At 59.9% G+C, this 23,736-nt stretch overlaps 1 protein-coding gene across 3 annotated transcripts in view; it reads left to right on the top strand.

Annotated features, from left to right (window-relative positions):
• Positions 1–23,736, top strand: part of SARDH (sarcosine dehydrogenase) — a 59,641-nt gene that overhangs the window by 556 nt on the left and 35,349 nt on the right. Inside the window, exons 2-14 of one of the 3 annotated variants that reach the window (XM_026514295.4) lie at positions 190–240; positions 967–1,140; positions 2,227–2,574; positions 4,324–4,502; positions 5,854–6,033; positions 6,606–6,729; positions 6,906–7,006; positions 12,378–12,482; positions 13,594–13,723; positions 16,359–16,445; positions 16,673–16,763; positions 19,899–20,040; positions 23,281–23,364. In XM_026514295.4, coding sequence (XP_026370080.2) covers positions 2,256–2,574; positions 4,324–4,502; positions 5,854–6,033; positions 6,606–6,729; positions 6,906–7,006; positions 12,378–12,482; positions 13,594–13,723; positions 16,359–16,445; positions 16,673–16,763; positions 19,899–20,040; positions 23,281–23,364 — 1,542 coding nt within the window. In that variant the 5' untranslated portion in view covers positions 190–240; positions 967–1,140; positions 2,227–2,255. Of the gene's footprint in view, positions 1–189; positions 241–918; positions 1,141–2,226; positions 2,575–4,323; positions 4,503–5,853; positions 6,034–6,605; positions 6,730–6,905; positions 7,007–12,377; positions 12,483–13,593; positions 13,724–16,358; positions 16,446–16,672; positions 16,764–19,898; positions 20,041–23,280; positions 23,365–23,736 lie in introns of all 3 variants that reach the window. The other 2 variants (XM_048223194.2, XM_026514294.4) reach the window with 2 other exon arrangements.

Raw genomic sequence — 23,736 nt, 5'->3', positions numbered from 1 at the left:
CAGGGAGGGGGCAGGTGGCCACTTCCGGGGGTCAGCAGCTCCGTGGAGATTGGAGGGAGAGATTGGAGGGAGGGAGGAGGCCGGGCCAGAGGCTGAGCAGGAGCGCTGGGCAGTGCGCGTGGGGGCGGAGGGCAAGTGCCCAGCCTTGACCATGCCAGCAACCACATGACGCCGACTTTCCACTGGTAGGGCACCACTCCTGGGGGCTCCACGACGATTTGGGAAATTCGAGGACGAAAGGTAAGGACAGAGACAGGCCCAGGGGTGCACCAACCTGTGCCCAGGGCACCTCTGCGGGCAGAAGGGCAGGCGGGCTGCCAGACCATGGGACTGACATGCCCCATCACCCTCACCCTCACCCCCTCACACACCACAGGTCTCTGCCCCTCCCCTGCCCCCACTCACCTGGGAGGGGTCCCTGTTGGGTGGGGGGCAGGCAGCCCTGACCAGCCTGAGTGCTGGGCCCCTCACACACATCCTCACCGATGAGTTGGCTCCCCCCAGCCTTCCCTGCCCCAAACCAGGCCCTGGGAGAGCCTGCAGCCTTGGGCTGCATGTGGGCCTGGCCTTGCTCCCCAGCTGGGCCACAGAGTGGTCCTGTGACCTCGGCTACCTTGGAGGGCCTTCCTTTTTTTTTTTTTTTTTAATGATTTTTTATTATATTATGTTAGTCACCATACAGTACATCCCCGGTTTCCGATGTAAGGCTCGATGATTCATTAGTTGTGTATAACACCCAGTGCACCATGCAATACGTGCCCTTGGAGGGCCTTCCTGTACCTTGGTCTCCTGCCCTGTAAAATGGGGACAGCAGTCATATGGGCTTGAGAGCATCTTTTGTTTGGTGTGTGGGGCACTCTTGGAAACAGAGGTCAACTCTTTAATTAGTTCATTGATATCAGTCATGATTTAATGCAGGTGGATTCGAGACTAAATCCCTCTTCTGTGTCCTGCTGACCCTGGAAGTGGGCCCAGGAGCCCCTCCGAGGGTCCTTTCCTCTCCAGGTTGGGCAGGACACACCCCCAGGGAGACACTTCTCTGGCATTTTCGCTCCTGAGGAGGTGGACTTCCTGTCACATTCTTGTGATTATGAGACTTTCCAGGCTTGGGAGGGCTTCCTGAAGGAGGAGGGATTCCAGGTGAGCCCTGAAGGCCACTGGGGGACACAGGAGGAGGAGGCGACGGCTGAGGGCAGGGAGGGGGTTACCCATGAACATGGCTTCCCCTCGTCTCACGCTCCCATCTGTGTCCAGGTGACACCCCCTGGGGGCTGCCACCTTCCTCAGTCTCCCCCCTGCCTGTCCCAGCGGCACACTGCTGTGCCAGGGGCTCTTCCTCAAACACAGAGCCGTGGGGCCAGGCACTCGGGAAGACACCCCGGGGAAGTGTCCTGAGCCCCAGGGGCTCTCAAGGCCCCCTCCCCCTCAGCCTACCCTTCCCCCCTCCCACTCTCGAGGTCATTTCTCTGGGTCCTGGGTCCCCCTGAGACCTGAGCTCCTTGTCCTCAGCTCTCAGATCCCCTGCCCTCCTCCCTGGCCTCCCTCACGGGTGACCCTACTTCCCCAGGCCGCATCTCGCCCCTCCCCTCCACCTCCCCTGCGCCCCCTTCAACCGTCCCGCGCCCATGCTCTGTCACAGCCCCATCACTGTCTGTGCCCCTGGAGGGCAAGGAGAGGCGGGACGGGACGGAGGGCAGGCCACTCCAGATGGGCAGGTAGCAGGGCTAGCCAGCAAGGGGTCTCACACATGAGGCTTGTCTTGTGGCCTGAAGACGAGTAGGTCTCTGCCCCCAGCTGCCAGATCATAGTTTCTATAGAGGCCTTACGGGGCTCAGTCACACACACCGTCCAGAGGGTCTCGATGACACGTTGCTCCCTCAAGCCTGCATCCCTGGAAGTGGCTCCCACGGTGGAAACAGGGCACCGGGTTGGGCAGAGACGAAATGTACATTCCCAGGCAGGGGAGGGGGTGAGGAGCCTCTGACTGCCTGGGCCCAGCTCCAGGGGCGGACCCGGACCTTCTGCCTCCCACCGTGGTCGCTGTGGGTCTGGCCAGAGCCAATGATGCCTCCAGACCCTCAGTACGCCCGCCCTAGAGTGCAGGCGCGATTGGGCCCCGGGGAGGCGGTGAAGGAAGGAGGGTGTGGGGGGTGGTCCCCTGGGCCTCACCTGGTGCACCCCCACTGCGCCCCTCAGCACCCCAGCCAGCACTGACTCTCTCCCCAGCTCCCTGCAACGCTGAGCCCGGAGTCTCCATGGCCTCGCTGAGCAGAGCCCTGCGTGTGGCCGCCACCTGCCCTCGCCGGGGCCTGGGGCCACGCGCACTGACCAGCCGAGCCGGCCCGACCAGCGAGAAGAGCGTACCCTACCAGCGGACCCTGAAAGAGGCCCAGGGCCCCTCGGCGTTGGCCCAGGGCCCAAGCCAGCCCCTGCCCAGCACAGCCGACGTGGTGGTCATCGGCGGGGGCAGCTTGGGCTGCCAGACCCTGTACCACCTGGCCAAGCTGGGCGTGAGAGGGGCGGTGCTGCTGGAGCGGGAGCGGCTGACCTCTGGGACCACCTGGCACACGGCGGGTAGGGGCACACGGCGGGTAGGGGCTGGGGCGGGGGGCCCGCGGCGGGCGGGGGCCAGGAGGGACTGGACGCAGTAGGGGACCCTTCCGGGGGAGACGGCTAGAGGCTTGTTAGAGGCAGCTGAGCGGAGGAGGAAAGACATGGAGAAAAGATGCAGGGTCATCTGAAGGTGGACAGCTGGGGGGCCCTCTTTGCCCCCCATGTCTCTGAAGCGCTGTGGTGGGGAGGAGGGAACAGAGCTAAGACAAGAGCTGGGAGCCCAGGCGGCTGTGTTCCAAGAACAGAAGCCCCTCCCCGGACAGACCCCGGGGAGGAGGGGCGTCCCAGGCCAGCACGGAGCATGGACGGGGGCAGGAGCCATTGGTGACACAGAGCGCTGTCCTCCGTGGGCACCAGAAGCATCCACGACCCTCATCCTAACTAACCAGGGACATGTAGTAAGCACCTACTGTGTGCATGTTGCCACATCCTCCTAACTAACCAGGGGCATGTAGTAAGCACCTACTGTGTGCGTGTTGCCGCATCCTCCTAACTAACCTAGTGGCATGTTGTAAGCGCCTACTGTGTGTGTGTTGCCACATCCTCCTAACTAACCTAGTGGCATGTAGTAAGTGCCTACTGTGTGCATGTTGCCACATCCTCCTAACTAACCAGGGGCATGTAGTAAGCACCCACTGTATGCGTGTTGCCACATCCTCCTAACTAACCGGGGGCATGTAGTAAGCACCCACTGTGTACGTGTTACCACATCCTCCTAACTAACCGGGGGCATGTAGTAAGCACCCACTGTGTGCGTGTTGCCACATCCTCCTAACTAACCGGGGGCATGTAGTAAGCACCCACTGTGTGCATGTTGCCAGGGCAGCCAGCCTGGGAGCTAGCTGAAATCTGCCCGCTTTGGTGGGGTAAACATTCCCACATCGGCTAGTATCACGCTGCCAGCGGGAGGGCACCGAGCCCGGAGCTGGGAGGAGGTTCAGACATCACATGGCCCGCACACCACTGCCCCTGCCTTCCCGCTCTCCCACCTCAGCTGGGCAGGCGAGCCTCTCCCCTCACTGTTAGAGCGGTCTCGGGCCTGGCTAGCCGCCGCCCAGACTCTACTCTGTGGGGAACAGCTTTGTTATTGGACGGTCTGCGCGTGGGCTTCAGCGGGTCCAGCTTGGGGTCCCGGCCCCATCATTACATGCTCTGTTGTCCTGGGTATGGGACTGTTTGGTACCATTTGATTTCACTGTAAAATCAGGGATGCCTGGGTGGCTCAGTCGGTGAAGCGTCTGCCTTCAGCTCAGGTCGTGGTCGCAGGGTCCTGAGATCGAGTCCCGCATCGGGCTCCCTGCCCAGCGGGGAGTCTGCTTCTCCCTCTGCCTCTGCCTGCTGCCCCCTGCTCGTGCTCTGTCTCTCAGTCTCTCTCTCTCTCAAATAAGAAAATGTCTTAATTTCACTATAAAGTCATCATGCCCACCCCGTGGGGCTGCTCTATCTGCCTGTGACAAGCTCAGCCCCAGTCTTGGCACGCAGTAAGTGCTCAATAAATGGGACCCCCGATATTACCACAGTGTGAGCTGCCCAGGGGCCAAAGGCCCGTCCCCCAAATCAGATTCGACCCCGTGATTTCTGGCTCATCAACCTCCCGGAGCTCCCCGTGGGCTACAGAGAAAGACCCAGGCCCTCTGCCGGACCTTCGGGAGCCCCAGCTGGCACAGCGCCTTGCGGGGGCCTGACGGTGCCCCTCGCCTTCCCGGCCAGGCCTGCTGTGGCAGCTGCGGCCCAGCGACGTGGAGGTGGAGCTTCTGGCCCACACGAGGCGCGTGGTGAGCCGTGACCTGGAGGAGGAGACGGGGCTGCACACAGGCTGGATACAGAACGGGGGCCTGTTCATCGCATCCAACCGGCAGCGTCTGGACGAGTACAAGAGGCTCATGTCGGTGGGTGTGGCCCCGCCGGGGGTGGGGAGCTCCCGGTCCTGGGGAGCTGGGGCAGCACGGCTCGGGAAAGGAGCTCTGACAGATCCGGGTCACCATCGGACCCAGATGCTCTTGCTGCTGGGCCACCTGGGGCAAGCGGCCGTGCCTCCCCGAGCCTCAGCCTCCTCGCCTTTAAAATGGGCCCATATTGTGGAGCGTGATGCGCTGAGCCCTGGACACGGGAGAGGCCCGGTACGTGGAGCTCTCACTGCCGCCGTGCTCAGTGCTCACCGGAGACAAGCTACGTATGATCGCACCCCTAGGGGCAGTGCCCACACTTCTCCCCCCTCCCCCACCACAGACAGGCCTGGGGAGGGCGGGTGTCCGGGAGACTGGGAGAGAGGCTTATGCTGCTGCCGATCCTTGGATTGGGCTGGGGCGCTGTTTCGTAACCCAGAGCGGCCAGGCCTGGACCCCAAATCCCAGGACAGGCTGCTCCAGCGATCTGTCCTTTATGGAACGCCGACTGAATCCGTGCTCAGGGCCCAGCGAGCAGAACCAGCCGTGTGGCCTGCAGGGGCTCATTGTCACAGGGATGCTGAGGCCCCTGGGTGCCCAGGCTGGAGGCAGCGGCCCCTGGCTTCACTAGAACAGGTCTGGGTCTCTGGTCCTAGGAGCGGCCCCCATTCTGCCTTCTCCTCCCTTAGCTCGCTCATCGGCTGGGACAGAGGCCTCCAAGGGAAGGCCTCCAACCTTGGAGCCCAAGTCCCCAGCAGCTGAGAGGCTTTCGCCCCTTTGCAGCCACAGTTCTTAGCCAGAGAGTCTGACTTTCTGGTTGGGCAGAGCCTGTCCCGGTTGTGATGCCTGGGAACAGTCGATCGGCTGCCCCTGGGCCACTCAGATGCGATGGTGTGGCCTGTCCTGCTAAGTCAGGGCCTGGGCCAGAGGCACTGGTTGGTCTCCTGGGAGGGAGCTGGTCAGGTTGGAGAACTGATCCTCAGTCTCAGAACCCTTCCAGCCCCGTGGGGGTTATTTGTGTTCGATTGTGGAAGAAGCCCTTATGCACCAGAGACTGGTCTAAGCTCAAGGGGTACCGACCACATAAACCCTTATCACCCCCATGCCCCCAGGGGACTTGAGGTCATTGGTGTCAGAGCTGGGTGAAGGTGGGCCGGCTCCAGCGCCTGCTCCTGCACACAACACCATGCTCCTTACCCTTGTGCGGAGATGGCCGCAGGGACGGGCGGCTGGGGCATGGTGACCAGGGAAGGCTGCCTGGAGGAGGTGGGGTTGGAGGCACAGACGGGGAGGAAAGCAGCCAGAGGAGGTCTGTGCCCTGAGGGCTGAGTCCCTTCGCTCTCGGTCCCCCTAGCTGGGCAAGGCGTATGGCGTGGAGTCGCACGTGCTGAGCCCGGCAGAGACCAAGGCACTGTATCCGCTGATGAACGTGGACGACCTGTACGGGACCCTGTATGTGCCACAGGACGGGACCATGGACCCCGCCGGCACTTGCACCGCTCTCAGCAGGGCCGCTGCTGCCCGGGGAGCACAGGTACCGACCACCACCGGGCCCTGTGTCCCCCGCTCCCAGCCCGAAGGACCCGGGGGCCCTGCTGGACGAGCGCGTCCTCTCAGAATCTCATCCGTGCTTTTCATTGTTTATCCCGGATGTGCACAGAGTTGTAGAAAACATTGGAAAAAATCAGCAAAAAGGAAGAAATGGAAATCCCCCAGAGGGGACATATGTTGACGTTTTAGATTTACCCCCAAATACGTTTTAGGAATTTATATTTTTATAGGAAGAACCAAGCCGCGCTGCTCCGTGGCCTTTTGACTGAAGGCTGGACTGCAGACATCCGTGAGCAGAGCCAGCCTTGCCTTTTAGAAGTCACTTAATGAGAAAGACCCGTGTGTCTGGGGACACGTCCTCTAAGTCAGGGAGCGCACGGGGTTAGCTTCTGGTGCTGTGGTTACCCCACTTCCCCGGCTGTGTCGCATGACGTGGCCCCAGCAGGAGCAGGGGTCCCGGGTCCCGTCTGAGCCGGAGGAGCCGGTAACCACGGGGGCGGTCGGCACCCTCACCGAGGCCTGCCTGGCTCTGGATGCAGCCCCTCTCGCTCCCAGGTCATCGAGAACTGCCCAGTGACCGGCATCCGCGTGCGGACTGACGACTTTGGGGTGCGGCGGGTCGCTGCCGTGGAGACAGAGCACGGCTCCATCCAGACGCCCTGTGTGGTCAACTGTGCAGGTGGGCAGGGGTCTGTCCCGGCTCTCGGGCGGCCATGCTGGCTGCCCCCTAAGCCTGGCCTGTCTCCGGGTGGGGGCCTGCGTGGGACAGACAGGACCGCAGAGGCGCCCTCTGCCCACCGGGCTGGCAGCCCCGCCTGGGGCCGCAGAGCCGACCTGTCCCTGCTCTGCCCGCAGGCGTGTGGGCCGCCGCCGTGGGCCGGATGGCTGGAGTCAAGGTTCCGCTGGTGGCCATGCACCACGCCTACGTTGTCACCGAGCGCATTGAGGGCATCCAGGTAGGTACTTCGACGGCCCCAGACCCCCGTCAGGCTGTGGGAGGCGCAGGGACCTGGCTGGAACCCCAGCGCTTACGGGTGGCGAGACTCTTGTGGGTTCCCTCTCCACCCTGAGCCTCAGTCACCTCATCTGTGAAATGGGCATCATCACACTGGGTGTTTGGGGTGGGGTCAGAGTTAAATGAAGGAACCCCCTGGTGCTGACCCCCTGGACCTTCGGGGCACAGCTCCTCAGTGATGCCCAAGCCTGGGTCCTGCATGGGGTGGCCCGTCTGGGGCTTTGCCGTGTTCTGCACCCCAGGTGCTTGGTCAGGGGGACCCGTGCGTGTCTTCACACTCCCTAAGGCACCCTGGAGCCAGTGTCCCAGATGCGGATTCCGGACCCTCAGATCTGCCCTGGGGGCTTGGAGAGGCGTCTGCCAAGGGAGACAGGGGGGGGCCTGTGCACCCCTGCCCTCTCTCCTCTTCTCCCCTTCTCATCTCCCTCCCCCCCCCACTGCGGTGCAGGCTGATAGCTTCCTGTCACCTTGTCAATGACCACTCCTCTTTTCTTCCCTCGCTCCCTCCCTCGCTCCTTTCCTCCCTCCCTCGCTCCTTTCTCTGCCCATTCAGCTCCCCCTTCCTGTCTCCCTTACCATCCATCATTCATGAACCAGTAACCCGCCATTCCATATAACCCTCCCTCCTTCCTCCCGCTCACCAACGAACATTGACTGCTGTGTCCCAGGCCCTATTCTAGAAACCAGAGCTGTAACAGAGGAAACAACCCGGTTCTTATCGGGCTGGAGCTGGGGGCAGGTACAGATCGGTAAAGGAGCAATCCCCAAGCAGGCTGATGGGGCCCTGCGGAGGTACGCGGGGGGCTCCAGGGACTCCTAGCCCAGGGAGTGGTGTGGGGGGGGGGGGCGGGCAGCCCAGGACCTGCAGGCAGTTCAGGGGGGCTGAGGGGGTGGGGGGGGACAGTGTGAGGTGGGGCTCTGCAAAGAGGGTCCTGCCCCAGACCAGTCTGGCTTCTGCTCGTCACTGGGACCACAGTGGTGGAGGAGCTGGGGCGGGTGCCCGGCTCCCCACGCACTCCTGCCCCTCCTCTCCCTTGACAAAGGGCTTCCCCTGCTCCTGGATGAGTTTAATAGGATCCAGCACAAGCCTCCTGAGGGCTGCTGGGTGCCCCTTGCTCCGTGGTTCTGTGGGGAGAACTCCCGGGTGGCCGCCAGGGGTCGCCCTCAGGCCGCAGTAGGCTCTGGAGAGCTGTGGACAGGCTGTGTCCTGGGGAGGGATCCCTCTTGGGTGCCCACAGGGCCGTGTGCCCTAGGAACCCCCAGTTCTGAGGGTCTGGCCCAGTGCCGGGTCCGACACTGCCCCTAGCTGCTCTGTGACCTGGTCCCCTCCCTGTCTGTCCCACAAACGCAGTGTGTCCTGTGCTCTCTGCTGGTCTGCATTTCACCGGCCTCTGCCTGCTTTTGCAGACCTCACTCTACTGGGGCACAGAGTGATAGGAAGGCTCAGGCTCGGGGGGCTGCGTCCCAGCTCCTCCATTACCCAGCCAGGCAAGTCATAGTGCTGCGTGGGCCTCAGTTTCCTTTTCTGCAAAACGGACAGTAAGGGTCCTCATTGCACGGGGCTGCCTGAGGGAGGAGCCCGTGATGGAGGGGCAGGGCTGGTGTGGCTTCTGGCCTGTAGCAGGTGGTAGCTATGGTGACGTGACGATGACCAGGACCCAGGGGCCCGAGGTGGTCCAGCCGGCGGGTGCCTCAGAGGACAAGATTAGGGAAGGTTGGGGCTATCAGGCAGGCTTCCCAGGGGAAGTGGCCAACAGGATTTGGAAGGAGTGGGGGACAAGAGAAACAATGAAAGCGGGGTGAGGTCGGGAGGAAGGAACACCAGTGGGACTGGGCTCATAGCTGTAGGGTGGGCTTCTGCGTGGGGATGGCGATGCCAGTGCCCCGAGGACGCCTGGGGCACTCCAATGCAGCTCAGCGTGCTGGGGCCCGGGAGCTGGAACAAAAGTTAGGGGCTTCTCCGGCCACCAGGTGTCCCCACTGTCCTGCTCTATGGAACTCCAGAGTTTTTTGTGTTGTTTTGTTTTTGGAGTAGTAGTGACAATAGAGGTAATGATATCACTATTTCTGTTTCTGAAGTGTTCGTTACTGAGAACTTCCTACGTGCTCCTTACAACAAGCCCTCCTCGCAGACATTCTTAACTCCGGTTCTAGGAGACTGGAGTGGGAGGGAGGGGCATCTGCCCGAGGTATCCCATTGGTCTGTGTGTGTCCTCAGAGATGGGGCAGAGGAGTCACATCTGATGTGCCCATCTCCAGGGTAAGTGGTCCGAGAGAGAAGGCAGTTCCTCCAGTGCCAAAGAGCTGCAGGGAATGTGGTGTTTCCCCACTTCTGTGCAGTTTCTAAAATGATTTTGGTTTTGTTTATTGGTTAAATCAGTAGTCAGTGTTTGCAATATAATGACAATGTAAATGTTGTTAACTCCTGAGCAAATAGCACCCAACTTTTATGTTTCCTGGAGTTATTCATTGTTTTCTAGTTGCTCAGCTTTCTATGTAACTGTTGCTAATTGTCCCTGTCTGTCTATCTATCAATCTATCTATCTATCTATCTATCTATCTATCTATCAACATTACCTTCATCCTCCAAATCCCATACCCATTATCAGTTACTCCCCATTTCCCATCCTACCCCAACCTTAGATAATCACTAATCTGATTTCTATCTCTATGGATTTTCCTATTCTGGAAATTTAATAAAATGAAATCATACCGTATATGGCCTTTGGTGTCTGACTTCTTTCACTCGGTATGACATTTCCAAAGTTTGTCCATGTGGCACGTTATCAGAATTTCATTCCTTTGAACAGCTAAATAATATTCTACCGTAGATCGCATTTTATTTATCTAGTCATCTTTTGATGGACATTTGAGTTGTTTCTACTTTTAATAATGCTGCTGTGAACATTCATGTACACATTTCTGTGTGGACGTCTTTTAATTTTTCTTGGGTAGATATCTTGGAGTGGAATTGCTGAGTCATAGTAACTATGCTGAACTGTTTGAGGGACTGTCACACTGTTTTTAAAGCAGGTGCACTGTTTCACATTCCCACCCACGGCGCGGAGGTTTCTGACTTCTCCACAGCCTCACCACCACTTGCGAGTCTCTCTCTCTGGTCCTAGCCATCCTCGTGGGCGTGAAGTGGAGAGTATCTCACTGGGGTTTTGAGTTGCATTTCCCTACAGGCTGATGACGTAGAGCATCTTCTCATGTGCTCATTGGCCATTTGTACATCGTCTTTGGAGAAATGTCTATGCAGATACCTTGCTCATTTTAAATTGGGTCGTTGGTGTTTTTACTGAGTTATAAGAGTTCTTGTTGTATTTGGGTTATATCTGGGATCTTACCAGATTTATGCCTGGCACGTATTTTCTCTCATTCTGTGGGTTGTCTTCCCTTTCTTGATGGTGTCGTTGGCAGCACAAAAGGTCTTACTTTTGGTGAAGTCCAACTTATGGATTGTTTCTTTTTCTGCTTGTGCTTCTGGCGTCATATTTCAGAAGGGCATTTCCTAATGCCCTTTTCCAAGGACCACAAAGATTGACTCGCACATTTTCTTCTAAGAATTTTATAGTTTTTGCTCTTATTCTTAGGTCTGTGACCATTGTGACTAAGGTTTGTATATGGTGTGAGGAAGGGCTCCGACTTCCTCCTTGCGTGTGGCCATCCAGCTGTACCGGCACCGCATGTCGAAGATCATTGCTTCCCCCTCGCCGTGGCCTTGGCATCCTTGTGGGAAATCAGTGGACCATAAACATGAGGCTTATTTCTGGACTGTCGACCCGATTCCAGGGATCTATACACGTTTTCTGTGTTAGTGCCCCCCTGTCCTGATTACAGTAGTTTTGTGGTCAGTCTTGAAATCGGGAAGCGTGAGTCTCCCAGCTTTGTTCTTCTCGCTCAAGATTGTTTTAAATATTCCGTATGAATTTTAGGATCAGTTTGTCAATTTCCCAAGAAGCCAGCTGCGATCTTAATGGGACTGTGTGGAATCTGGATCGACTCGGAGAGCACTGTCATCTTAGCAAGCGTCTGGTCTTCATTTTGTAAACATGGGTGTCTCCCATTCACTTAGGGCTTCTGCCGTTTCTTTCAAAAACATTGCCGAGTTGTTCGAGTACAAGTTTTGCCTTCTTTTGTTAAATTTATTCAGCAGCATTTAAAAATTCTTTGTCATGGGGGTGCCTAAGTGGCTCAGTCCGTTAAGCATCTGCCTTCAGCTCAGGTTATGATCTCAGGGTCCTGGGATTGGGCCCCACATTGGACTCTGTACTCAGGAGGGAATCTATTTCGACTTCTCCCCCTGCTTGTGCTCATGCGTGCTCTCTCTCTCAAATAAATAAATAAAATCTTGAAAAAAATTCCTTTTGATGATGTAAGTGGAATTATTAATTTCACTTTTGATTGTCCATCATTAGAGAAATGAAAAACAAAACAATAGTTTTTATTTGTCTGTTGTACATCGACCTTGTAACCTGCCACCTTCTCGAACTGTAGTTGCTGTACTGGCTAAAACCTTCAGTACGAGGATGAGTACAAGTGCTGAGAGTAGACATCCTTCTGTTGGCTTAATCTTAGAGGAAAAGCTGAAAATAAGTATGTTTTAGCTGTGGGTGTTTCTTAGATACCCTTTGTGAGGAAGTTTCCTTCTATTTCTAGATTGTTGAGTGTTTTTGTCATGAAAGGTGGTGGAAATGCTTTTTCCACATCTATTGAAATGAGGGGTTTTCATCCTACTCTGTTTCTACGATGTGTTACGTAGATTTGTTTTCAGATGTCAAGCCAGCCTTGCATTCCTGGAATAAATCTCATTAGGTCATGGTGTGTAATTCTCTTCTCTGTTGCTGGATTCCATTTGCTGGTATTTTGTCGGGGATGTGTGCGTTTATCGTCTGTCACATTTTCCTCCCAAACACTTCAACTTGTCTGTCCTGTCTGCTACATCTCCAGAATGTGTTCTGCGCATCAGGGAAATCTCATACAGTCTGTAAGTCCCATTCCCCTCCCCGGAGGAACCCTCCTGCTGTTCTGATCTCCGTTTTAGACGGATTGCCTCGTGGGCTCTGCTCGGCTGTGACCCTGGAGCCTTCTTCACTCCTCTTCTGTTTGGATCCATGGCGTGTGCTCTGGTTGCTTACTGAGAAGGGGCAGGTGGTGGGTAAATATTTTCGTGTCCACAGTGTAACCTGAGGCCCTGGGTCCACTCTGTGCTCAGGGTCCTACAACGAGGAGGAGGTGCCATGGGCCACCGTGGGCCTGTGACCGTCCAGCCCTGGCTGACCCTGAGGCCTGTCTGCTCTGCCTTCCAGAACATGCCCAACGTCCGTGACCATGACGCCTCGGTCTACCTCCGCCTCCAAGGGGATGCCTTGTCTGTGGGCGGCTATGAGACCAACCCCATCTTCTGGGAGGAGGTGAGACACTGAGGGATCGAGAGGGCGGTTCGGGACTGTGTCTCAGTGCGGAGAAGCCTTCTTCCAGAAATTCCACCCTCCCAAAGCTCAGGTTCACCCCTGAGAAATGACCGGTCCCTGGGCCCTGGAAGGGTCTCACTCTTTGTGCTCTGAACAGACAGATCCAGAGCTGGGCCGGGAGAGGGCTGGCCTCCCAACGTCCATAGAGGCTGCAGAAATGTAAGATAATGGCTCTGGAAGATGAAAATATGAAAGCCCTGTGTCCGCAACAAACAACCCCAGGCCCCGCCCCCATGACAGTGGCATCTCCCCCAGGCCTGGCTGCTCCCCCCATAGCTTCGGGGACCGCATGAGGTCATGGGCCCCCTCGGCCCCGCGAACGTGCCTGGGCCACCCATGCTCCTGGATTCGTGCAGAAATGGAATGGCTGAATGACAACTTTGGGTCAGATACTGTTTTACTTCCTGGGGACAGGGGGAGACCAACATAAAAGTCCCTGTCCTGGGGTGCCTCTATTTAGGTGGGGAGACCCACAATAAACAAAGAAGTCATGGGGATCTGTGTGCTGAATGGAGCTGCAGGTTAGGAAGAAGCCTGATAAGAGTGGCTTGGAGGGATGTCTGTCCTTCACTCTGTGGTCAGGCAGGGCCCCCCGGGAGCTGACGGCAGAGCAGAGTCCTGCAGAGAGAACAGGTAGGCAAGGAGCTGTCTCAGGTGGGGGCGAAGACCCTGAAGGAAGGTCAACATGGCCATGGGTCAGTGGTAGACATGGACAGGGCCTAGTCTTGGAGGGCTTTGTGGGACACAGAGAGTCACGGGGAGCCTGGGGGGCTTGAGAGCAAGAGAGGGTGTGGTCTGACTTAGGAGAATGGGTGGAAGGAGGCGGGGAGGCTGGGTGACCAGGTAGAGGCCACCACAACAACCCAGCGCAGAGCAGGTGGGCCTGGGCCAGCAGGGGGAAGGGGAGCGGACAGGCCCCACTGAGGGGTCAGTGGAGGAGGCCTGAGGGGCGCGGCCCAGCCCTGTCCCTCCGCTGACTCGGGCCGGGCTGGCTGGGCTCAGCTCCCGTGGGGTGGCTGTCACAGGACTGTGCCCCCACCTGCCTCCCCAGGTGTCAGACAAGTTTGCCTTTGGCCTCTTCGACCTGGACTGGGACGTGTTCAGCCCACACATCGAAGGTGCCGTCAACCGCGTCCCCGTGCTGGAGAAGACAGGAGTCAAGTCCACGGTCTGCGGCCCAGGTGAGTGGGGAGGCTGGGAGCTGGGGTGGGCGTCCCAGGGTCCTTCCAGCTGAGAAGTGCGGCTGGCCTGTGTCGGGCCTGGACCTGGGCCGCCCCTACCATGTGCAGGCAAGCGACGTGCCACCCCCATCGTGGCTCCAGCAGAACCACGCACGCAGTACTCCCGCCACTGCCTTCCCCGCACACACGGGGGCTTTGTCATCCTCCATCGAGGCAGAAAATGGGTAGGGCCAGCCTTGGCCCACATCAGGGCTGGGGAGAGAGGCCCCGGAATTTACAGTGTTGTCCCAAGGGGAAAGTTTGTGTCTGAGACTCTGAGTTCCCTGTGCCTCAGTGTCCTCATCTGTGAAATGGGTGACAGAGCGCCTGCCCAGCAGACGTGGAGGAAGGAGGAGAAGCTGCACGTTAGGTGCGGGGCACGGCTGGGCCAGCAAACTGCCGTGAGTCCCCTCAGGGGATGGGGACAGCCAGAGGCCGGGGAGTAAGGGGTCGTCCATAGCCACTCAGGGAGCGAGGGGCAGGCCAGGACAGGAGAGGGGCAGACTCTGATGCCGGGGGGCCCGTGGCCTGCAGGGGTCCATTCCCCGCCCTCCCCCGTCCCGTGTGCTTGGCATCGACACAGCCGCCAGCCAGGGCTGCTTTAATCTGTTCGGCTCTCAGAAAGCCCAGCCTTGGTGAGCAGGTTGGAAGTGCCCCTGAGCCCTGGACTCGGGGTGCTGGGCATGGGGCATAGGCCGGAGACTCACTGCCCCCCACCCAGCCTCCCCGGGCCTGCGAGGGGCTGGCAGTGAGAAGCACAGGCCTGAGACAATCCCAGGGGCGCGCGTCACCCGGGAGCATCCTCTGTTTAATTAGACAGGGGAGTCGTTGCTCCCATGAAGCCCTATCTGGGGGCGAGGTGCCTGCGAGGACATCTTGTGTCTGGTTTCCTGCCGGGGAGGGAGGGTTCGCGGGGAAATCGGCATCTCTCCTTGCCAGGGAGGACAAGCACGGTCAACGGCCTTTGGCTTCCAGAACAGAACTCAGAAGTCCCAGGCCCCCTTGACTCCGGGGAATCTGGGGGTGGGCAGAGCTCCCATTCCGGGTCCTGGAGGTCACTGCCAAGGTGGGGGTGCGTCTGTGCAGCCCAAACGTCCCGTCATCCTGCATCCTCGTGTTGCTCAGGCCTGAGTCATTTGTTAAACATTCAAGAGACTCTCATCCCCTGAAACTCTCTCCTCACTTGCCCTGTGAGGCTGTTCCCAGCTTCCCACCCGCCCGTGGCCTGGGCCAGAAACATCCCAGCTCTGCCCAAGTGCTCGTGGAGGGTGACTGCACGGCCCCGGCCCCGGCCCCGGGGAAGGTCCCCGTCCTGATGCTCCCTGCCCTCTCTGACCTGCCTCCTCCCCCGTCCCGCAGCACCACCCTCCCCCCCAGTCTTTCTTTCTGACCTCTAGGGTGTCCCCCGCTCCAGCTATTTGGAAGTTTTCCCCAGGTCCCGCAGATGGATGGCCTCAGAGGCCGCCCCCCCAGGTCAGGCCTGCTCCCCCTGCAGGGAGCAGAGCTGCACAGAGGTTAGGAACTCAGGCTGGGGCCAGGCAGCCCTGAGCGGTGCTCTGGCTTCCACTGTCCACTAGCAGGGGGACTGGGGTCGATGAGACCCCGCCTGACATGGTCTCCTCATCTCTACCCCAGCTGACCCTGGTGCCTGCCGGGAAGGGCTGTGAGGAGTCCCTCACCACCCCTTCCTCCCACTCTGTGTTCTTACCATTCTCTCTTTTTCTCATTTGTGTATTTACTGTGTCTGTTCCTCTCTGGTCAGCTCCCTGAGGGGTGGGACTTGTCTCGTTCAGAGCCGAGCCCAGGGTACATACACGTAAGCTGCAAGTATTTGCAGGTGGGCTAACTCACAGCCCTGGAAGTAAGTGCCATGATCCCAGTTTTACAGAGGAAGACACTAAGGCTCAGAGAGGTGAAGCGACTGGCCCAAGGTCACACAGCTAGGAAGGGGTAAAGCAGGGTTCGGACCCAGGATTATGGCTGCAAAGCTCGGCTCTTTATAATGATGTCTGAGGGTCCCTCGCCGGCCATGCCCTGGCCTCTGCGGGTGACCCGCCAGCAGCTTCAGCCAGAAGCAGAAACCCTGTCCCTCTCCCAAAGAACTTAGGATCATTCCTTCATTCAGTGAACATTTATCAAGCACCTACTGTGTACCGGGCCCTGTGTAGGCCTTGAGACACAGTGGTGAGCGAAGCCCAGTCCCTGCCTTCATGGTTCTCCTGGTCCAGTGGGCAAGGACGACCAGCAGTGACAGCAGGAAGGGGGCACAGTGAGGGAGAGCCTCACACTGTGATGGGGGCAAGGGGGAAGGCCCCTCACCAGTGGGAGAATGGGTGTGGACAAACCTGGACCCTGCAAAGCAGAACCTGCTCCCAGTTGGGTGTTTCTGGGCCTAAATGCTGCAGAGCTCAGGACTGTGGCAGGAGCAATTAGGGAGGCTCCCTGGAGGAAGTGGCATGGAGCTGAGTCGTGAGGATGGGGAAGGTCTGGATGAAGGAGGCACCTGCAGACCCTGCTCCAATCACTGCGCTCTCAGGAGACCCTGCCCCGGGTGCCTGTGTCCTGGAGGGAGCTTCAGGCCCCCCTTTCCTTCCAGAGTCCTTCACACCTGACCACAAGCCCCTGATGGGGGAGGCGCCTGAACTCCGTGGATTCTACCTGGGCTGTGGTTTCAATAGTGCAGGTGAGTGCGAGGGCCGCCATCACGCACCCCCCAACACCCCCAGGCAGAGTGGGGGTGGCTCCTGGTGGGGGGGTGGGGCAGAGGAGGCCTGCAGGGAGGGGTGAGGTCCTGTTACCAGGCGTGCAGCACCCCAGGTGTGAGATCCAGGGCTTGGGGTGTGATGCTGGCTGTGGACACGGGATGGGGCTCCGGGGCAGACGGCAGACCTCTGGCTCCACTCCTGCCAGGAATGATGCTGGGCGGCGGCTGTGGGCAGGAGCTGGCCCACTGGATCGTCCACGGGCGCCCGGAGAAGGACATGTACAGCTACGACATCAGGCAAGTGCTCACCGGACCCTGTGCCCTGGGCTTAGGTGGAGTGGGGTCCATGGCAAGGGCTGTTGAGAAAGGAGACTTCCCTGAAATCCAGAGGGCTTCTTGGAAGAGGTGCCAGCAGGGGCAGTGCTGCAGGGGCCTGGGCTTGGCAGATCCATGGCCCTCGACAGTTTCCGGGATTCCTTGTGCCAGTGTCCTGCTTGACCCTCTGGATAGCTCCAGGATCAGCAGCGGGACCACCTCATCCCACTTTGCAGATGGGGAGACTGAGGCCTGGCGAGCAGGAGGACTGCACACATTGCCCAGGGAGTGAGGCTGAGCCGGTTACTCTTAGTATGTGTGTGGAGGCTGGGTGTCAGGCAGCCCGGAGCCGAGATGCCATCGTTCACTTCCAGGGTGACCAGAATAAGTCCTACCCAGTGCTGAGCGATTTCCTCACTGCGACCCCAGGGTCGTGACGCTGTGTGCTGCCAGTGTCGGCAGCAGCCAATGTGTCTGTGTCAGTAAAACGTTCTGGAGCACGTCTGCAAGGAAGCGCCAGACAGACCTGAGCCAAAGTGGAGGGGTGCTGACGGCAGAGCTGGGGGGGGGGGCGTCCTGGTCTCCCCCACCCTCCTCCGGCTCGGCGGAGGTGCTCCCAGGCAGGGTCCATAGGGTGGGAGTTGGTGGGGCTGCGGTCTACAGGCAACAGCTTGGAGGGGCGCCCCTGTGGGTCTCCGGCCCTCTCCGCCATTACTGCTCCTGGCAGACAGCCTCCCTGGGGAGACCCCAGTGGCCCAGTAGGCGCTGGTTCAGCTCGTGCCCCCCTCCCTGCTAACCTTGCCCCTTCCTGGCCTGATGAGGACATTACACCCATGGGGGGGAGATGTCTGGCCCCCACAGAAGCAGACAGACAGATACTGAGATTCCCCGACTGCCACCCCCTCCGTGGCGCCTGGCACAACAGTCTGCTCTGTGGCTGCCTCAGAGCCCGTCTGGGGCTGCGCCCACGCGCTCCCGAGAGAGGAATGTTCCAGAAATGATAGCTGCAAGGGGCCTCGGGGATGGACCAGTCCAAGCCCCTCCCGCTACACACAGTGAACGGAGGCGCCGGTGGGGGGGCCGCCTGTCTGGAGTCACCCAGTGCGCCAGCTGGAGCGGGCAGGGACAGAGCCTCTGGCCTCCCTGGCGGGTGAGGGCTTCAGCCCCGAACAGACCCACCCCCAGGGCTCCTCCCGGGCCTCAAAGGGCAGCTCCCGGGGCCGCAGCGTCCACGGCTGCAGGATGAGGCTGGCCTCCCTGCACCCCTGCTGAGGGAGGCCCTGCAGGGAGGGGGCGCACCGTCCTGATTCAGCAGGCAGCCTTCGGTCTGGGCTGGCGGAGGCCCCGGCCCAGCTGGGAAGGGGTCTGAGCCTCCCTCTGTCAGCTGCCTTCCCCGGCAGGAGCGGCAGGAGCGTCTTGTGGGCTGGCTCATGGCTCGTAGGCTGGGGCCTGGAGGTCGCAGGTCGGGAGGCAGAGGGTACAGGGAGGGAGCCCCTAAGAGCTGGGGCCTGGTGGGCAGAGGTGGGGGCGGTGAACTAGTCCATCCACCCTCGTGGCTCAGGCCGATGGTTTTCCCACCTGTGAAATGGGAGCAGTGACCCACCTGTCAATGGAGTGTGTCTGAGGCTGGTACGTATGGTGCTTCGCCTAGTGCCCGGGGTCTGGAGTACAGGCCGTGATTTTTAGTGGAAGTCCTTGAGGTCTGCGTAAGTGGGGAGGAGGAGTCATTTCTTATTTGAGTGAGGAAGGAGGCTCGACCCTCGTGCCGGCTTTGGCCTCCTGCCCGCCTGCTTGTGGGAGAACGCTGCAGCCTGGTCTGCGTGGCCACAGGCCGTGGTCCATTCCCATGCTGATCCCCGGTCGTGCTCCAGCTGACCTTGAGCCCACGCCCCTGCCATGCGCACACGGGCACAGATGTGAGCGGAGGGGCTGGCGGTGCTGGCCGGTGGGGCACCAGCCAGAGGGCCCATGTCTGTCGGGGTTGGGATCACCCAGGCCTGCCCTGGGTTCAGCTTCCTCTTCTGTCCCGGGGGGCCTGGGGAAGGAACTCCAGCTCTCCCCAAATCCCCCAGCCACTGCCCCTGTCCCCTGCCAGGACTCACACTCTCAAAGCCGCTGGGAAGGTCACTAGTCCCATACCAGGAGAACCATGTCAGCTCCTAGTGGCTGGGGGGAGTCTGCCCAGAGTGGCCATCAGCCAAGGGCAGACCTCCTAGTCTCCTTTGTCCCCACCTCGGCCCCTCCAAAGCCTGCCGTGCATTTCCAAACTCCACACCGCTCCACACCCCGACCACACACTCCCCAGACCCCAGGTCCGGCTCCATGGCTCCCTCTCCTGCAGCGTGTCCCAGAAGGCCCTGGCTCCGTGTGGCCCAGCACAAGCGCAAACCAGGGGTAGGAGGGGGTGAAGAGCGAGGGTTCTCGCAGACAGCACTCAGCCCGGGGCCTGCACTGGAAGGGAGCCCTGGAGATCCTCGATAGTACTAGTGATAATATCTGTGGTAATGAGCTCACTCCCGTAGCTCCACCCCCTGCCCCAGTCAGAACGTCAAGCCCGCTAGAACTCTGTGCAAAGTCAGAGTCAATCAGCCCCGACGATGCTCATGCTCGGGTAGGAATACCTGAGGATGAAACACAGATGAGGACGGAACTGGAGGGGAGGCAGGCTGGGAGGAGGCAGGAGATGCCAGCAGGTGCACAGTGAGGGAAGGGACAGATGGGGTGGCTGGTCCGAGCTGGGGGTCTGAGAGTGGGTTTGTGAGAGGGAGGGGTTGGGGGTCCCTGACACAGGGGGGCCAGTGGCTGTGCAGGGGGCTTGGGTAGCCGTGGCTGTCTGCGGAGACCAGATGGACAAGCCGCTGGAAGGCTCCAGCTGCCATGCCCACGACAAAGCTGGAAGGGCAGGGCCAAGTGTGGTGCTGGGTGGGGGGCGTCGCAGTGAGGACACTGAGCTACCCAAGGCCCCTCGGTGGGAGAATAGAGTCCGGACCCCCGCCTGAGCCCCAGCCTCAGGGAGGACTCTGGCGGAGGATGAGGGTCCAGTGTTGCCCTGGGTCCTTGGCCAGCCCTTCGCTACCAGGCCCCCAAGGCAGTGACCGGCCCCTCCATCTGCGACAGGCGTTTCCATCCCTTGCTCACCGACCACCGCCGCTGGGTTCGTGAGCGCAGCCACGAGTCCTACGCCAAGAACTACTCGGTCGTCTTCCCGCACGACGAGCCCCTGGCAGGGCGCAACATGAGGACCGACCCCCTGCACGAGGTACCACACCCTGACAAGCGCGGTGACCCTCGGGACACCCAGGGTACTGGTGTGACAGAAGGGCGTGTGGCATCCCAGCTCCTGGGCAGGCGAGGTGATGAGGGGCTCAGTCCTTCCCAGGGTCTTCCTAGTAGAACGTGCTCAGAACCCTCCCCGACTGCTAGCGGCAGGGCTCGTGAGTGGCAGGTGCGTCCGCAGGTGTGAGCGTCACCAGGTCACACATCAGCGGAGGGCATAGCCACGGAGCAGCATGCCAAGGACACGTGCTCCTGCTTGTGGGACCGCTTCGGCTGCCTCTCCTCCCTGGCCGGCTTCTGCCTGTACGATGAAACCCACTGTCGGATGCCCTTCCCGGGGCCCAGCCCCGAGTGCTCTCGCACGCCCCCCACAACCCGGGCACCTGCCCTGCGCTCCCAGCCCATGCATGCTTTGCTCAGAGAGCCTGACTCCTGATACGTGTTCAGGGAACATTGGTTGAATGGGCGGATGAAGGGGGAGGCAGGAGGGCAGGCTTATGGAGCACAGGTGGCATGGAGCTGAGTAAAGGAAACTTCTTCATCTGGGGCTCCCGTGCCTGGACCCCAGAGGGACTCCGTGTCTGCTGCACGTCCCGGGGAGAGGCCCAAAGATGTCAGTGGTTCCCAGGCTGCCCGGCCCTTGGCTCAGCTCAGGGAGCCAGCCAGTTCTCAGGCCCCACACGGCCTCCGGCTCTCCCCAGCCTGCCGGGGTCTTTATTCACCCCGCACCTATCCTGATGGCTCCGCGGCCTCCCCAGCAAACACAGGGCTTGGTTGGCTGGCCCTGGAAGGAGAGGGTCTCAGAGGCACTGCTCAGAAGTGCACAGCTTTGCCCAAATGGCACGCAGCAGGTGCGGGAGCACCCCGGCCTGGAGACAGATCTGAATTCACTCACACTTCCACTTTCCCACACCTTCAACCCTGCTCATGACGCCTCCGGGCCATGGATTGTTTTATTAGAGGAGCCGAGGCCCCACTAGTTCCCCCCCTGGGGAAGGTGACTTCTCCCCGGGCCCACACGCCTCCATCACTCATTGCGGGGTGATCTTTTGTGTCCTCGGCTGCTGCCCCCTTGGATGTCCAAGGAGGACATTTCTGGGGTGTCACTGGTTGGCAGTGTGACCTTGGCCCCTTCTCTGCCTGCTCGGCGTCGGGTGGTCCACGGGAGGCAATAGAGGCAGCCTGTCCAGGGCCTCGGGCTTCCTGGCCTCTGCCAGACCCAGCTTCCAGAGCTGCTCAGCCTGGGGCTCGGGCCCCATTGCCAGTCCGACAGGGCTGCCCATGGACACAGGGCCTTCCAAACGTGAGAGTGGAGATTATCTTTTTTTCCCCAAACCAAACTTATTTTCAAAGAAATCTGCCACGCTAGGCCTCTCTTGTGTCCATGTGATACTGTGACTTGGAGTAAGAAATAGGTGAAGTCTCCGTCCAGCATCCAGCTCCCTGTCTAGCAGAAAGGTCCCAAACCCTTGGAATTTCCTAAGTGATGAGAGCCTAAAGGTGCCTTTTGTTATGTTAATGGGATGACTTGGGGCCCAACCTAAGGATGGAGGCTGCCTGCCAGGGAACCCAGATGGATGCTGCATGATTAGGGGATGGGAACTTCCAGTCCCACCCCTGGCCTCTGGGGAGGGAGAGGGGCTGCAGGTGGACTCAATCACCAGTGGCCGCTGATTAGATCAGTCATGCCTCTGTAATGAAGCCTTCCTAAAAACCCCAAAGGAGGGGTGCAGAGAGCTCCCGGGCTGGGGAGCGCGTGGAGATTTGGGCAGAGTGGCGGCTAGAGGGGCCCAGAAGCCCCACGCCCTTCCCCACACCTGGCCTAGCTTGCATCTGGCTGTTCCTGGGCTCTAACCTTCTACAGTCCGCTGGCGATCTGGTGGGTAAAACAGCTCTTGGAGTCTTGTGAGCTGAACTAGCAAATCAGTCCGACCCGAGGAGGGGGTCCTGACCCTCAGCCAGTTGGTCAGAAGCACTGGTGACAGCCCGGAGTGGGAGGTGGGGGTGACCTTGTGGGACTGGGCGCCCAACCTGGGGACTCTGCTACCGTCCTGGGGTAGACAGTGTCAGAATGGAGCCGGACTCTTGGACATGGTCCTGACGTCTGAGAACTGCTTGGTGTTGCGGGGGCAGTCCCTGCACACACGCACGCATGAATTGGGCCCAGGAAACCAATGTAGTCTGTTACATTTTTGTCTCGTGGTGAAGTACACATAACATAAAATTTGCCATTTTAACCATGTGAAAGCACACAATTCAGGGGGATTAAGGACATTCATGATGCTGTGCGACCATTACCACCACCTAAAGGAGACCCCGTGCCCAGGATGCAGGGCTTCCGCTTCTCCCCGCCCCCAGCCCCGCCTAGAAAAACCACGGGTGTGTTTTTCCGTCTCTGTGGATTTGCCTGTTCTGGACATTTCGTGTGAGCGGAGCCATGCAACACGTGCCCATCTTTCCCTCCGCCTGTTCTGTTTGAGGCTGGCCCGTGGGGCGTCGCGTGTCGGAACTCCGTTGTTCTTTAAGGCTGAACCCTGGTCCGCCAGGCGGACACCCCGCGCTTGGTTATCCGATCGTCAGCCGGTGGACACTGGGGTGGTTTCCACCTGCCAGCTGCTGTGGACACGAGTGTCAGAGACCTGTTGTGTCCCTGTTGTTGCTTCTCTCGGGGGGTGGGGTACCTAGGAGGGAGATTGCTGGTCTGTTCCTGCTGTTGGAACAACACAGCACAGACGGGGTTGGGGCGGCTGAGACCATAGAAATTCCCTTCTCCCAGTTCTGGAGACTGGGAGGCCCAGAGCCAGGTGCCCGCTGCCCGGCTTCAGGCGCGGCCCTCTTCCTCGCTGCCGCGGGGCTGCTGTCTTGCTGTATCCGCACAAGGCGGAGGCGGCCCTGCTGGGCTCTCCTCTCCTGGGATTAGGGCCACTCCACCCTAACTCCCTCTTCATGGCCCTCATCTCCAAATGCGGTCCCACTGGGGGTTAGGGCTTCAACATAGGAATTTGGGGGATGCAAGTCTGTCCCTAGCGGAAGGTGTCTTAGTAGGCTGGGGACTCTTGGAGTGGGGCAGGGGGTGCTGGGGGCGGGGCTCTAGGGCAGGCGTGGGGTCCTGGCTCCCAGCCTGAGGACTTCTTTGCCCTTTGCTCCCTGGGGGTCACTCGCTGCCCTGCACCGCGGTCGTCTGGCCTGGCCTGAAGGGTGCTTGTTCCCCATCCCTACCCAGGAGCTACTTGCACGAGGCTGTGTGTTCCAGGAACGACAGGGCTGGGAGCGGCCAGGATGGTTTACTCCCCAAGGCACGGCTCCGGTGAGTAGGCACCCAGGCCTGGATCCCCTCCGCACCGTCCTCCACCCCACCCGCCACTGCCACCTGAGGGGGGCCCGTGGGGCCGGTGAGTCACCTGCCATGCAGGAAGGCTGAGCCCCCAGCAGATCTGCCCCGGGGGCACGGGGCCCCTCCCCTGCAGATGTCCCTGGGGCTGTCACTCACCGCCCCAGCAGCCAGGCCTTCCAGGGCTCTGAGAAGCCCAGCGACCCTGGGAAAGCTGGCGTTCCACAGTGGGGAGGCCGCGCCCAAGACCCCCCACCGCCCCGCGTGTGAAAGAAATTAGCGCGTCTCCTCATAATTTTGTTCGGGTATTTTTGGCAACTGCAGCTGTTATTTTATGTCAGGAGCAGG

The sequence above is a fragment of the Ursus arctos genome, unplaced genomic scaffold, assembly GCF_023065955.2.
Source record: "Ursus arctos isolate Adak ecotype North America unplaced genomic scaffold, UrsArc2.0 scaffold_18, whole genome shotgun sequence".
Taxonomy (NCBI): Eukaryota; Metazoa; Chordata; class Mammalia; order Carnivora; family Ursidae; genus Ursus; species Ursus arctos.
This window is presented reverse-complemented; position numbering and strand designations above follow the sequence as displayed.